This window comes from Euprymna scolopes, chromosome 2, assembly GCF_053919585.1.
Source record: "Euprymna scolopes isolate OS-2025 chromosome 2, ASM5391958v1, whole genome shotgun sequence".
NCBI classification, from domain to species: Eukaryota; Metazoa; Mollusca; class Cephalopoda; order Sepiida; family Sepiolidae; genus Euprymna; species Euprymna scolopes.
Genome location: NC_136483.1, coordinates 120,571,863 through 120,588,350, shown reverse-complemented (window position 1 = coordinate 120,588,350; position 16,488 = coordinate 120,571,863). Strand labels below are relative to the sequence as shown.

Below are 16,488 nucleotides of genomic sequence, written 5' to 3'. Positions count from 1 at the left end.
TGCAATTGCATTTTGAGTGTCACATGCACTGAGGATCAAACCCTTCAACCTCCAGAAGAGTTTAACTTTACAATTGAATTTTACTAAGTACTTTATTCATTATGCCACAAGTTCTTGGAGATTGATGCTTCAAGCTTCAGTACAAGTGACACTAAAAGTACAATTACGAATTATTTAGGATTTCTATCCAGTCATGGCTGACGGAACGAGAGCATGCTAACTTTATCGGAATTCCATAGAGATTCATAGAGTTCAACAAAATACACCTAAAGAAGGTCAGAATTCACACCAATCGAAACCTCATGAAAATAACACTCAGGATGAGAACTGAAGTATCCAAATAATGAATCCTCATCTAAAAAAATTCAGAAACAAAAAAATAATGCGTAAGTCACATAGGTGTGAGAAATATAAACACACAAGTAGTGGTTACACAATTTTATTAACATCCTATGATTATCATATTTTTGAAATGGTGTAGATGTCTACTCAATAAAAGAAGATAATCTGTCAAAGACTGAAAATTTTCATAAATAACTGCTGTATGCAGATTATATGTGCGTATACAGTAACTATATATATACTAGTGGCTTTTGGGGCCGCCATTTACAATTTACACCCCTCTTATAAATTTTTTTTCATTTTGTCTTTTTTTAGCGGATTTTTATCAATTGGACAATAATCTACCAGATTATCCAAGAAAGAAAAAAAAAAATCGTAAAAAATTGAATATCTGAAGATTTTTATGAGGTGCTCAGTTTCAAAGTAAATCAATCCTCCATATTGGAACAACTAGAAAAGCACACGAGATCGAATTATTGTCCTTGATTAATGAAGAGTTTAATGTTCGTAGGTTTGGGAGAGGTAGAGGTTTGGGGTGGGTTTTTTTTTTCCAAAATTTGTTTGAAATTAATGAAAAATTACTTTCTTATTCAAAACTTGTAAAAAATGTATGAAAATGTTTGGGAAATGAACTTTTCGAAAAAAATCCTTTCAAGAAGGAAGACCTTTTTGGAAAATTCAAACCTTACTTTATCAGGGTTATCTTCAACTTTGTTAAAAAAAAAAAAAAAAAAAAAATTTATAACCCAATTTTTTTTTTTTAAATAAAGAAAAAAACAGTTTGATCAAAAAATGAAAAAGTTGGTTCATTGTGCAGCTGAGAGTTCTGTACAAAAAGTCTTTGTCACCATGGGGTGAACAAAATTGAAGATAACCCTTTACCAGTACTATTACAATTAATGTTGGATTTTGTATATTAACTACCTATGACTTATTCAGCAAATTTGAATGGAACTATGTAAAACGTTTCTAGCAGCAAATACCGGACCACTCAGCCATAACGCTGAAACGTGTTATTCTGGAATGCATCACTCCTGGTTCAATTATTTATACAGACCAGTAGAGAAGTATATGACATAAAATGCAAAAAAAAACACTGGATGATTTTGAAAAAATTTTAGAAACATATTCACAAAATATGACAAAAAAAGACTTAACAAATTTTGGGAAAAATATTTATTTAAAAGCGTATTTCTGAATAAAAACATAAAAAAGAATAATTTAGTTTTGTGTTCTCATCAAATGGTTCCAATATGGGGGATCAGTTTACTAGAACATTATATTAGAAACTGAGCATCCCATAAAAATGTTTAAATATTGAATTTTTTTTTTTGGATAATCTGGTAGATTAATATCCAATCAATAATAATCTACTGAAAAAAACTAAAAAAAGATCAAGAGAAAAAAAATTTATAAGAGGGTGTGAATTGTACACGTCGACCGCTTTTTGTTATATCACCAACTCATTAGTTCTGTTAGAATATATACGAGATTCCTTCAGTAACTTTCTAGACTTTTTTGTACAGGCATTTAAAACTTGTAGACTCTTGAAAATTCAGTATGGTATTGCTATACATCTTATGAGATGATTGACCAATTTTTATCATTTCAGGTTCAAATGAACAACTACAGTAGGAATTGGAATACACCCTACTAAAGCCTAATTGTCACAGCTGGTGAATTTCAAAAATGTAATCTGGACGTGAGGCTACTTTAAAAGAACGATATGCAATAAAATTCTGTTTTAAACTTGGAAAAAATGCCACAGAAACATGGAATGCTTTTGGACCCCCTTGCATGAATCGAGCATCAGTTTTTGTGTGGCATAAGAGATTCAAAGAAGGCAGGGAGTCTGTGAGAAATGAGAGGTGTGGGAGGAGTAAAGAAGTCGAAACACCAGAGTTGATTGTCCAAATAAAGAATTTCATAGGTAAGTGTCTATAGAGACAATAAGTGTACAGTTTGATGTCAGTGTGGGAACTGTACACACAGTTATTCGCGTGGAACTGAAGATGTGAAGATTTGCACGAATTTGTTCCAACAAGGGTGCTCAGAGAAGATCACAGATTATTTTACCAAGATGAGCATCAAGTCAGTTCCTCATTCTCCCTATACTCCAGACCTTGCTCCCTGTGATATTTGGTTATTCTCTAGGCTCAAGGAAAATTTTAGAGGCTGTAGTTATGAGACAATTGAAATGAATGAGGATGTGAAGAGGGTGATTGACATGCTCACTTAACCATTCTTTAAATTAACACTATACTGTCTGCATCTTCCTTTGAAGTCATCAAATCTAAGTTTGTCTTTAAAACCTACATCCATCCTATCAGTATCATATCATTTCTCGTTGTGAAACGCATGTCATCAACCTCTATTGATCAGTTTTCATTTCCACATATCACGCTGGCCATTGGTTGGTAGACTCTTCACTCGGTAGTAATACAGCAGTAATACAGTACATATAGTAAAGTTAGGTAACAAAACTTGGCCAGCCTTAAAAAACCTTGCCATCAAATTATACTTTCTTCATTTCTGAATTTCAGCAGTCTCCATTGTCTGAAACTTCTTGCACATAAATCTAAAACAAAAAGGACCTACTACAGAGCTCTGATGTCCTGTTACTAAATTTGTTGTCAATTCTAACGACTTTAAGCTTTTTTAATCTCAAAAAAGAAAAAGATTTTAGAGACATATTTAAGGTAAAATTCTACCTTTTGTCCCCACTCTATCAACGCGGAAAATTAAAATAGGATTGTGTGTGTGCGCGTGCGCGCGATCACATGTGAACACCATAAAAAAAAATATATATATTTTATACTTTAAAATATATACTGCTCATTTTATTATATTATAAATATAATGTAGCATATGATTTCCAAAATGGCAGCCACCTTAGAAATACAAAAAAGAAAAAAAGGTTACTAGTTCTGTCCTACGCTATGTGGTGCTCAAGAACTGGGTGATAATTTTATTATATTTAGACTATAAATTTTAAAATCTAAAATATTTTTGTTTATTCGCGGTGTCTGTATGTAATCGTACGAAAAAAAGAATATAATCTCATGTCCATATTCCACAGTTGGAGGGGGGGGATTCTTTTTTTTTTTTTTTTTTCAGTAAACACAAAGGAGGGGTTGCATTTTAGGTGCTTATGCATTTATGTTACCGCGTTATTTTTCATAATATTTTCAAATTAAAAATATAACAAATATATACTTTCACCTATTTATAATAAAAATAGGTGAAAGTACAGAATAGTTACAAAATACTCTAAACCTCCCCATGTTAAGAATAGATTTCTAAATGTTATTTAAGCGCGGTAACAGATGTACAAGTACCTTTTTTACAAAAGAATATCAGGTTAAATTCAAGTGTCACGATATCTTTTTTTTTTTTCATACTAAATTGTTAGGTGGAAGCACAGAATTGTTAGAAAACACCTTTCCCTCTCCATGTTAAGAATAGCTTTCTAAATAACGTTATTCTTTCAGTGCGGTACCTAAAATACATAAGTACCGAATATTTACAGATCCCGCCTCTCCTGCATAAATATGAAAATTTTTTTTTTTAATATAATCGTGTTAATTTGGTGTAGAATCAATCCATAGTGAATGAACCTAATGAAAAAAAAAAAAAAAAAATTTAGTTTAGTTGTGGGCTGGTAAGTATTGAGGTAACGTATTACCTTGGCCGATGGATTTTAACAGGCATCAACAATAATGACCCATACACAACAATGAAACAGTCACATTGGCTTTTGCTGGTGTGTGAGGTTTGAACAGCGAGAAACCAGAAAGGTGTGGGAGAGGCTAGTCTCTCCACTAGAAGTTAACTCAGGACAAAACGTTGACCCCCATCCTCTTTATGTTTCCTGGCAAAATATCCAATGGTGATACTAAGTTTTTGTTTTGTTTGTTTTTCCACAAAGTAGCTAGGTGAGAAAAGAGATAGACTAATTTTTACTCACCTTGTAAGACTTCGAAGATTTTAATATTGATTATTAAGAACTAAAAGTCGTAATAAAATTACATACATACGAGACAAAAAAAAAAAAAATGCTACCTGTTGAATCAGTCATAGAGCTCGAGTTTGAATCGGGGGAAAACCGAATTTGCACAGCCAGTTAAATAATATAATTAAATAATGGTACTCATGCAGAGAATGATCCGTGCTGAAATAATAACGTTATTATTTAAAAAGCCATTCTTAACATGGGGAGGGGAGGGTGTTTTGTAACTATTCTGTACTTTAACCTTACAATTGGAAAAAAAAAAAAAAAACTTTAATCAAACGTGGAAATACGATTTAAAAAAAATAGCGCGGATCACTCTCTGCATTAGCACCTAAATGATAATAATAAATTTGGCAAACAGGTATAAGCTCCAGCTGGACCTGAGCTGAGCTTGTTCATATCAGGGTGAAGGCGAAAAGAATGAAAGATTTTCACAAATATTACAAGTCGACATGGATTGTATATAAAATTAGTTAAAATCGTGCATGTTTTTACAAAAAAAAAAAAAAAAAAAAAAAGATAGGGAGAGGTCAAAAAATAAATATACATCAGTGATTTTCTAGAATAGCTAACAAAGCAAAAAGAGTAATAAAATACATAACAAATAAATGTGACTAAAGGCAAAATAAGTTTCTTTTCTACCTACCTACTTAAGATCTGTGTTTTAACTTATTTTAAAGTGTTTTCTTACAAACACATAACACAAAGGTGATGTAAAGGCTATCGAGTTAATCAACAATTAAACAAATTACTGATAGGAACCGAATCCAATCATACGAAAATGTAATGTTCTAGCAATATATTCAATATTGATAAGAGAGAGAGAGTAATTTTGGTAACATTTGTTGTATATTTACCAACCTTTTTTGTTTTGTTGAGTATTGTAAAAAAAAAAAAATTTTTTTAAAAGCCCTTTAAATCTAAAAAATTTTTCATTTTTTTTTTTTTTCAATGAGTAAAAATAAAAACAATCCAGAGCATTCAAAAAGAAAGACGGCAAATAGAAAATCATTTGAGTCCTATAGAGGATGCGTTATCTATATAGACATTCACAAAAAATTAAAACATGCAATTATTGTCAATTAGTGTAAAAATCATCACTACAAAAATGGTTTTCCATCAAGTCTAAATTTATATTAAAGAAACAAGTGATTTAAAATCAATAAATCATAGTTTTAAGTTTTAAATACAACTATAAACTATTAATAAAAAGGTAAATAGTGCCTTTAGCTAAAATTAAAATAAAAATGCAAAAATCAGACCTTAGCCACGTAAAATAAGCGAGTGTGTTGGGCCATGCTGAGTTAGTGAAGTGATTATTTATATATATATATATATATATATATATATATATATATATATATATATATATACACACACACACAAACTGAAGTGTAACTTTCCAAATACTAAACAGGAGAGGGGGAGAGTGGAAAATGTTTAAGAAAAGCACCTGCCCCGTCCCATATGTCAACCGATGGCAATGATGATGAAGAGGGAGATGGAGATAAACCCGTGTCTGGGTAGTATTTTAATATCACTACCTACGTACATAGGTAAAATTGAATGGATTTGGACGAATGGGGGGGGGGCGAAGAGTTTGAATAGGACGGATTAAAGAAGACTATGAAAGATTACTTGATGGATTAATAACAAATCTTTTTTTTCTCTCCACAGACGATAACGGTAATCTTATTCTGGATTTAATGGCTTAAAATGCAACAGTTTCCGTATAAGTCGGTGTTTTAGGAGGGGGGGGGGATTTTAAATACGCATTTAAAAAGTATGAAAAAAACTTTCAAAATCATTTATAAAGTCTTTGCTCTTTCAAAAAAGAAAAATATATTTAAAAAATAATTTTTCAAAGCAAGCACTGGATAAAAATATAACGATTTAAAGTTTTATTATTATGGTTATCTAAGATTATTGTTTCCATCACTTCCAATTTCTCCGTCGTTTTTACGGTATCTTTTGTTTATTAGATTGTTAGGTGAAAGTACAAATAGGTTACGGAGCTGCAGCTGAGCTGCACTCTGCAGTCTGCACCCTCCCCATGTTAAGAATTTTTTTTTCTTTTTTAATAATAACGTTATTTAGAAAACACACACACACACACACACACACATTCTTAACATAGGGAGAAGAAACCAGAAGTGAAGTAGAAGCAGTAAAAAAAAAAAAAAAAAAAAAAAAAATCAACTTTCGTAACCTCAGACCTTCAGGTATATCTTGTCAAACTTGAGAACATCGATGGACTTTCAAACGCAAATTCGACAAGCAAGTTCCCAAATTTGAAAAGGATGCACTTGAAGATCAGGTGCTATATCGGCCGAAACGTTGTTAATCAAGATGAGAATAGTTCGATTAAAAAACAAATAATTTTATTTTTAATTCAAAAGACACAGAAAACTTACTAAACATTATTATTATTTTTGTTTACAATATTTAGTTTGGAAATAGAGCCCATGGAGGTGTTCAGACGGAGATGTAAATAAAATGACATTGACTGAAAGTTGGGTGTTTTGTTTCGAAGTGTTCAAAGCCTTCGAACACCTTGAAACACGTCTGTTGCTGGTTTACCTCCTCCAAACCCTGAACCCTTTAACATTCTAATCTTTGTTTTTTTTTTTTTGTTTTTGTTTTTTCTATAATTTTTAAAATCCAACAAAAGAGTAAAAAGTTGTATTTTCTTTCTATAGATGTCCCTCCACTATTAGTACCTCTTCCTTGACCAAAATGAAACATGCGCTAATTAACTTAATTTTATATTACATAAACAATATCAATCATTAACAAATAAAAGTTGGGAACGGGGGAAAATTAAATGGTGAAAAGGGATTTTCAAAATCGATGTATTTTTTCTAAGGCTAGAATTATTTTGAGTCAGAAGAACGATCTAAGAAATTTATTTTGTAGGTTTTTGTTACAGTTCATTTTCCAGTTTTTACAGGTTCCTTTTTATCAACAAATGAAAAATTTCAACTAGTACTTAAATTTATTTTTATTTTGTCATATCTTCAGAAAATATAAAATAGTATTTACTGCTGTCCCTGCCCAGGAGACCTTTTTAGCTTCATTTTGCTTTGTTGCTTTCGTTTAATAAAATTATTTTATAAGATTTTAATAACTTTAATTACAACAGTATTATTAGGTTATTAAATTTTTAATTAAACCAAATTATTTTGAAACTAGAACTGATTTTGTAGATGTGTTTACGAAGAAATCGAAATGCATTCGTAATTATGTTTCTAGCATGATTTTTCGAATTCCATTTTATTTTAAGCTAGTGTGTGTATATATATATATATATATATATATATATATATATATATATATATTATTTTTTTTTTTCAATAAATCGTAAAAAAATAATGTGCAAGTCACGTAGAGGCGAGAAACACGAGAAGTGACCACACAATTTTAATATGTATTAATGTGTTTAATAATACCGCACAAATAGTTTTTTAGTTTGAATATTAATAAGCATTGAGCTTCATTCGAGAACGTTATTTATCCAATAAATATTTGTTAAAAAAAAAAAAGATTTTTATGAGAAATTTGTTCATTCTCTACATGAAAAGAATACGATTGCAACAAAGTATTTACTTTTGTTGTTGTTTTGTTGAAGGGAGCGTTTATTTAATGGCTAATTTTTTAAGCGAAAGTAAATAAATGAATAAAAACGAAAATAAGTTAACGAAAAATCGTGTGATAAGCCAATAAATTAGATGGACATTTTTGTGTGAGAGAAATAAATACACATTTTACAATCGTAGTACGACGTAAAACAATATTACAAACACATTTTTACACAACTAAACACATATTCGCTTAAATAAGTAACCATTGCACACTTTATATAGGATCTAGCAAAAATTAATTTGTACTTGATTGTCTGTAGTAGTCATTTTTCTGTTCGATTTCGAGGAGTCCTGTCTGTAATGGTCGGGATATCCCAAGAGAATCAGTTGCTAATATAGACAGTACGAAATGGACATCATAGACTAGCATTATTAGCAAGGTCAAGTACAACAGGGAAGAATTCCACTTAAAGGGAGGTAATTACAAACATTTTCTTTTTATAAATATTGAAATAACTGAGTTTATTTATCTCCCTTCCGGTGGTAGGATGTGACACAAGGATCAGGAAAATGGGGTTTGAAAAGCCAGCTCCCTGGAAGAGTACTCTGGTCTGCAAAAAATAACTGGGCAACTCATGGTAAGGTGCGCCCCAGGTGATTAACAATAAACTAACTTCTCGGAGTAAACCTCCAAGAACTGCACAGGACCAGGACCAGTGATATATTAGTGGCCTGGCAAAGCCACAGGTGGGACAACTGAAGCTGCCTATATATATACCTATTTACTATGCCTCCCCACGGGACAGAGTTAGACACCAGGGTCGTTTTTTAACGCGGAGAAAAGGTACAAAAATAAAAATTGTCTCAGTCGTGAAGGATTTCTCCTCCACCGAAAGAGAACAAGAAATAGAAGTGCAGCATCTGAAGAACAGATACTGCACTTTGATCTTGTCCTAAAGACCAAGAATATATATATATATATATATATATATATATACACACACACACACACACACACACAAATGTAGCTAAATTTGGGTATATTTTATTCATTTTTTTCTAACCAATTGCCACAAAATTTTAACCAAAGAATAGTATTATAATCTTTTTAAAAAAAACAGCAAATTTTTATGTAGTTTCATCACATAGAACCAAAGACATGAGCATTTCAATATTCAATTTGTTTACGAGTGTGTGTATATATATATATATATATATATATCCCCAAAACCTCTGCTTTGGTTTTCATAAAGTAAATTTTACAGTGTATACAGATTATTTGATACTGGACATATTCATAACCGTACCCTCTTTCCAAAAGAGGGGAGATATAACATATGAGAAATATTTGGAATCAAGTCTCCCCTTGCTGTTATTTCAGATCATCTGATACCACAGCAGCAAGTTTTAGTCTTCCCTCCATCAGAGGTTTGGGGGAAATGTGTGTGTGTGTGTGTGTGTGTGAGGACAACTCTCAACCTATATACTCAACAAATATTTGATCTACAGACATGAAATTTGGTATATAGGATATTTAGACATGTGGAAAACTTTTTAATCAGTTTTCATCCGGATAAAAAGGCTGCTGAAGAATCAAAATTTTATGTTTGTCAACTGTTTCACAACTGTGCATGCACAAATCATTCACATGACAGCTTCCTTATGTTATTATAGTGAGCCGTTTACATCTGCCAAACGGCTCACTATAATAAGTTTTAAAGATTGTAGCAAGTTGGTCTAATCATTGCCTTTAGGCTTTAGTTTTGATCTTAGCGAGTAATTTTTTTTTTACTTACAAGAAGTGAACTGTTTTCAAAAAACAATACTCGCATACATACGTCTCAGTTTCTTTTCGTTTTTTTACTTCATTCTTTTTTTTTTTTTTTTTTTTTTAAGAAATTTAACGTTACATTTAATACTGGGCAATGCTGAGTACATTTGCTAGTATATATTTTTATCACACATAATACTAACATATTCCTTAATTTTAGGATTGTATTATGTTTGAAAAGAAAAACCAAAAAAACACTTCTTCCTGATTCAAACATTCTCACCAGAGCTGAATTAGTTTACTGGGCATTATTTTTTTTTAAACAAAATAAATTGTCACTGTGATGTAAAGGTTTACTGCCTATAGGAACACTGTAAGTAGGGAGTTGAGCAGTGAAATGTCTGTTCACATTACATTCATATAGAATGTGATGTCATCAACAAATATAACCATCTTAGAATTTCATCAGGATAGTAAAAGTTCAAGGATTAATTCCTAGGCCACCTCTAGATTAATACCATGTTGCTTGAATGTAAGGCCATTGAGGACAGTCTTTGTTTAGAATCATATTATTTAAGTTTCATGAGAAGACCTTCATGCCAGACTTTTTCAAATGCTTTGAATATATCAAGGACTACTGCCTTAGTTTTCCTCATCTTGTCCAGTCTATGGAACATGTGTTCAGAGATGATCATCAGAATATCCACAGTAGAATGGGCTTGCCTATATTCATACTGTCACTTACAGCTTGGACTTAAAGATTTTTGTGAAGAGGGGGAGGGGACTAATGAGGGGATAATTGAACTGGTCACTTCTATCACCAGAATTTGTCAATATTGGTACCAGAGAGATAATTTTACAGCTATCAGAGAAGCAAGATTCTACAAGGCATTTGTTGGAGAGTTTGGTGAGAACAGGGGTTAACTCAGTAGAGTATTTCTTTATTATATCAGAAATAAGATCAGGCCCACATACCTTGGAGGTCTCTAGTTTTTTTGTTATTTTTCTTGTGATATATTGGATATGAGAATGGGTGATTATCAGCTTCTGCCCACAAAAATAAATTTGGTACAGAGTGGTTTGTGAGGTCTAAGATGGAGTTAGAGGCAACTCACTAGACAAGCAGTTCAGCCTTCTTGTTATCATACAGGCAATATCATGATTGTTAAATAGTGAGGGAATTGTTGGTTGCATATTATTCACTATTATAAATTTCCCAGAAATCACAAGTTCCTAATTTTTGCAACTAATGAATTTCCTGCTCATTTCGGTATATCTTACCTTGGCTGCAGCTAGTTCACTCTTACAAAGCTTCTATAAATTTTTGCCTATTTGTATCTATATTGGCAGAGCACTTTCTTTTTCTAAATGGCAGTTGCACAGGTTGAAGTAATACATCAGAAAGAGTGGGGCTTGCTGTAGAATTTTCATGCCTGCTTTGATCGATTCAGTTGCCTCATATACACACTGTTCAGTAGGGAGAGAAAAGATTATCCATGGGGCATCTTTGATATGGTCTCTTCAGCTTGAGGTCGAAAGTACACATAATGAAAAGCTCTTCATAAAAATGAATGGAGTACTCTTTAACTGCTGAGATTGCTTCTGCAAAGAATGAAAAATTTCCTTTTCTCACTTATGTCAATGGTGCAGTGGATGAAGACTGTTGAAAAAATGAGTTTCAATTTCAGCCAGAAGCACTAGTATGTCTTGCCACACCCACCAGACTCAAGAGTTGTGATACAGCGAAACAGTCTGTATGTGATTGACATTATACATGTTATGCAAATGCTGCTTTTCTTTTGTTGTTTGTTGATGTTAATGTATACAGAGCTAATACCACTAAATAAACGATTTATCAAGCGAAAGTGAAAAAAGAGATGCAGACATTTTTCACTTCGTGGTATTTTTTGTTTCTTCTCAGCTTCAGACAAAATAAATCGGTGGTTTAGTGATAGAACATTACCATCAATAGGAAAAGCATTATAATACATAACATACTGCCAGAAATAAATTCCAATAATAAAACATTGTGTATGAAAGAGAAACAGAAAACTTAAAAGAAAAAAAAAATTTCATTTCCTAACTAAAAGAAAAAATGAAGTCAACTTATTACTGACATGGTATAGTGCTTACAGTTATGGATTGTGGGCTCAGTGTGCCAGGTATAAGTTTTGTCGGGGCTACTACATTATCTTTTCCTGTGTATATTTTGCACATCATATTCTGCATTGTATTGTTGCCTTTGTCATTAAAAATTAGCACAGTGAGTCATATAAAGCAACAGGTTATATTAAAGTCTAGTAAATCTTTGACTTGAGTTGATCACTGCATCAGTTTCACTATATCATTGGGTAAAGAATTCATATACCCCTCCTCTTGTGCTATGGTTTAAAATAAATAGTAGGGTGGACATTTGATTTGACAAGATTTGATTTTGCAACTTATCTAGTAGAAAAACTCTCAAATAACAGCAGCCATTTTGTTTATCCCACTAGATTCAAGCAATTGCACAACTCTTGCTTCACTGTAGGCATTCTTACAGAGAGTATCCGTTGGCTTTCAAGGAGGCTCGATTATTAATAATTAACTGGAATCTCACCAATCAGAGAATGGGTTCATAATACTTAGACACACGTGAAAAGAAAAAGTGCCACCGCTTACACAACTTGCAACTAGATACAATAAATAATTCTGCCTACTATCTCAAACACTTAAAAAACAAGTGAAGCATGCATGGTCTCCCATGAGGGACAGTGAACGAGGCATAAAAAAAAAAATAACCAAGTTTAGCATTTGCTCCCTCCATTTTAGCCCCCAAAGTCCCCAGGAGATGTCAAATCCTGGTGAAAAAGGAACAAATGGTGCAGTTTTAGGCCTTGACATATGTAAATTTGAATTCTGCACTATACCAAAAAATAAATGACTAAGTCCATCATTTGCCCCCTCCCCTAATAAAAGCCCTAAAAGAGCCTCTGTGGCACACCCAAGAGTTATTGCAAAGTATAGACAAACAAAATTATATAGAAATCAGTTAGTTACAACTTTTCAGAAAGTTTCATAAAAAGTCCAAGGCATAAATTTTTTTTAATAAGCACAAAAGTGTCAATTTTAGCCATTTTAACCCGAAAGGCACCCCTGGGGGGGGGGGGGGGACAACCAGAATTTTCCAAAAAAATTTGTTCTGTTACTTTTTTTTACTCATATCATGTTTAATCTTTGTGTAAAATTTCAAAAAATTCCAAGGCTTAGTTATTGAGAAAAGTGCAGACGGACGAATGGTCATGGGTGAATTTACAGGCCCACCCTCAGTGTTGAGGGACCAATAATTTTTTTTATTGTTGAAGATGTTTGTAGATTTTTCACTTTTAATATTATTTTAATATTATATTCCAGTTTCCATGTCTAATTATTGATACTTAGGACTGAGAACAATATTTTATATGCTAAATTTGCATTGACCGGAAGTGAGGGTTGTCTTAATCTATCCGGTAATGTATGAAATTATAACCTTTGTTTAAATCGAGTTTTAAATCTATTTAAAAATTTCCAATTCAAGGGAAATAACTCATACCAGTCCTTGTGAGTACTCATACTTATTTTCGTATCTCAGCATTTTCTTATAATGGTGAGAGTTCATATAATGCATTATTTTGAGAAAAATCCTTCCAAAAGGTCTGCTCTTAATAACATAATATTAAAAAAAAAAAGAAAAAAAAAAGAAAAAAGAAGAAAAAAAAAAAAAAAAAAAAAGAAGTCTTTCTTGTCATACTGCCAAGTTTTATAAGAATCTGTCTAAACATAAAAGTATTATAAACATTTAAATAAAAAAAATAATGTTTTTAGCCTTTGAAGGGGAGGGTAATTCTATATAAAACTGAGGAATATTTAAGATTTTAATTTTTAACATCCTATTGAAAATTGTCTACTTTACTTTCTTTAAAATAAATTGTATACAATTAGTTGAACACATTATTTTACCTATAGCTTGAGGTTACATACTTTTTTTTTATGGTATCAGTATAGAATTGAAAACTGATTACTGTTTAATACACAAGTAGAACTTGTAGTAGTACTATGAAAATATATTTAAATGCCTGTTGATTGAAACATGGATGCCTTCATTTAGCTTACTTACTATAGATATATTTTTATAATACTCTAAACACCCTCCCCCTTCTCAGGCTGAAAACGTGTTGAAAGAGATTGCTGGCTACTACTTTAGCATAATGCAAAGCTCTTTGTAAATAAACAAACAGAGCACTGTGGGAGTAGTATTCCATGTTTTTATAAAAGCATTGCAGATATTATTAACTAGCAGCACCTGTCTCTGTGATCTGGTGGTTAAACCTACTGACTATCAACTTGATTGTTGTGGATTCGATCCTGGGCTTGGGATAGGTATTGGTTTAGTCATACTGAAGAGCTGTGATACAGTAAAAGAGCCTGTTTGTGGATGACTGTATGTTAGATATGTTTTTGTGCAGTAAACTTCAATCATAATGAATAGAGCTGCTAGACATTTAATTTTTATGCAAAAAAAAAAAAAATGCTAGAAGCCGTTCATAAAAATGATCGATTTTGATGAAATTTGAACTATATTACATATCAGTTAATATTTATTCTCGAAATTTCAATTTCTTTGGGGCATTTTAATAGGTTTTAGAGGTGAGAAATCTCTCCTTCGGAAATTCAAATATTTCTGATCTGCATAAAATTTGATTCATAATTATTAAACATTATTCAACAAGATTTCCTCAACTTCACATTCTTTTTTGCCGGATCCAAATTTTATACATTTTAAAAATTAAAATCATGTAATAGATTTAAATCAAAATTGGAATAAGGATTCTAGACATAAAATCTTGATTGTAATGAGGATAAAATGAAAAGTCATGAAAAACAGGAAATAAAAAAATATTAAATAGATAGGAGATTGTTTGGATCAACATTCTTTTCAAACCAATAATAAAAAGTTTTGTTTTTTTGATACACCCATCTCCATATAAATACCTATTTGAAAATATACAGCACATACGAAAATGACATTAAAAAAATGGAAAAAAAAAAGTGGTACAAAACTGTTCTGTGAACTAATTTTATAAATGAGCAGAATACTTATCCAAAGATATCAAATGGCACAATTTTAATTACGCATCTGAAGTAATAAATTCATAGAAAAAAGTGAGATAGATATTTGGGTTGTAATTTCATTGTTCACGTTTCTTGCATTTCTAGACGAATAAACACCTACCAATCACAATAATTGCATATGGCAACCTCCATTTTCATCATTCTCCAAATACATGCCTTGTAGTACATGTATACAATTTGCCATCAAATAGTGCAGCACACCTGTCCTAATGTCGCTGGTATCTAAATACCAACAAATTTACTAATAAGATAACTAACTTTTTTTTAACAATGATTAAAATCATATCCTAAAGAAAACTTTAATTGTTTCCTGTTTGTAAGGAAAACTTCATATAATACTAGCAGAGATACTTGGCATTATCTTGGAGTATGTATAAAAAATATACAACTTTCTTTAAAACATCTTACTGTCTCTCATTTAAAGAAAAAAAGATAAATCAGATATTATTTATTGCTATTATAGTAGATGATATTGAAAATTCTTAAGAATGTAGCATTTGGATTGAATAATTATTATCATTTGATTTCTAACCTCAAATAGTTGTGTTTAATAATACTTTTCTATTGTCAAATATATCACTATTCTGGGACTTGGCATAAAATATATTCCAATACCAATTATGGATTATTTAGTGACAATCTTCATGGACAAGTTCATGAATTATTTTCCCACATTCGATAATGCCATCTAAATTCTTTTCTTACTGAATTCTAAATTCATTTAATTCCATCTCTAAATGTTCTCTACTGTTATTCATCTTATATGGTAACTTGTTCTAAAATTATATATATATATATATATATATATATATATATATATATATATATATATATATATATTACTCTATTAGAAAAAAGAAAATTAAATTAACCTAGTTTTTAAAATTCCCTGACAATAACTTTCTAGATCAAGGACAAAAAAATGTCGACTATAATTAGAAATATCAATTGTTTTTTTTTTAATTTTCACTTAAATCACTTTTCATAGGTATTTAATCCTATTTTTTCTTACCTTCTAACCAATCTTTTACTCTATTTTGCTTTGTCATTTTTTGTATGCTTTCCAATCTCAATATTACATTTTCATTTCCATGCCTAGACACTAGAAGCTAGGCCATGGTGTAACACTCTCTATGAGGTTTTATGAGAGCATTGTATGTATGTATATATATATATATATATATATATATATATATATATATCTTTGGCTTTTTTGAAATAATATTTCCAATCATTCCATTTGCACGCTTCATAAAATTGTTACTTTGATATGTCTTGTGAAAAGACACTACAAAATCGTATTTTTCATCTACTGTTTTTTTTGCATTGTTTAATATAGATAACAGTACTCCCTTCCAATATATATATATATATATATATTTTATTTTTTTATTACCGTTTTGCTCTGCAATAGTATTGAGCACTCTTCAAGTTTTTACTAATTACCAGTTTTACTAATTACCAGTTTTACTATATATATACTAGCAAAAGTACCCGTCGTTGACTGGGTTCAAAAACAGCCTACAGAAAATGGACTCTGATTTATTAAAGTATGATAGGTTATGAAAAGGAAGGGTTGTAAAGAAACAGCTTCGAATTCGGGGGTATCAAAACCAAAGCAAAATATGATG

The 16,488-nt window shown here is 31.1% G+C and overlaps 1 protein-coding gene across 13 annotated transcripts in view; it reads right to left on the bottom strand.

Moving 5' to 3' along the window:
- The window catches only part of LOC145295484 (serine/threonine-protein kinase B-raf-like), a 235,035-nt gene that overhangs the window by 129,836 nt on the left and 88,711 nt on the right, over nucleotides 1-16,488 (bottom strand). For 2 of the 13 annotated variants that reach the window (XM_080141479.1, XM_080141480.1), the window contains exon 1: nucleotides 8,242-8,389. The exons of 8 other annotated variants lie outside the window; for them this stretch is intronic. In XM_080141479.1, the coding sequence (XP_079997605.1) occupies nucleotides 8,242-8,262 (21 nt within the window). In that variant the 5' untranslated portion in view covers nucleotides 8,263-8,389. Of the gene's footprint in view, nucleotides 1-5,616; nucleotides 5,668-8,241; nucleotides 8,391-16,488 lie in introns of those variants that run through there. 3 more of the 13 variants (XM_080141474.1, XM_080141481.1, XM_080141473.1) reach the window with 3 other exon arrangements.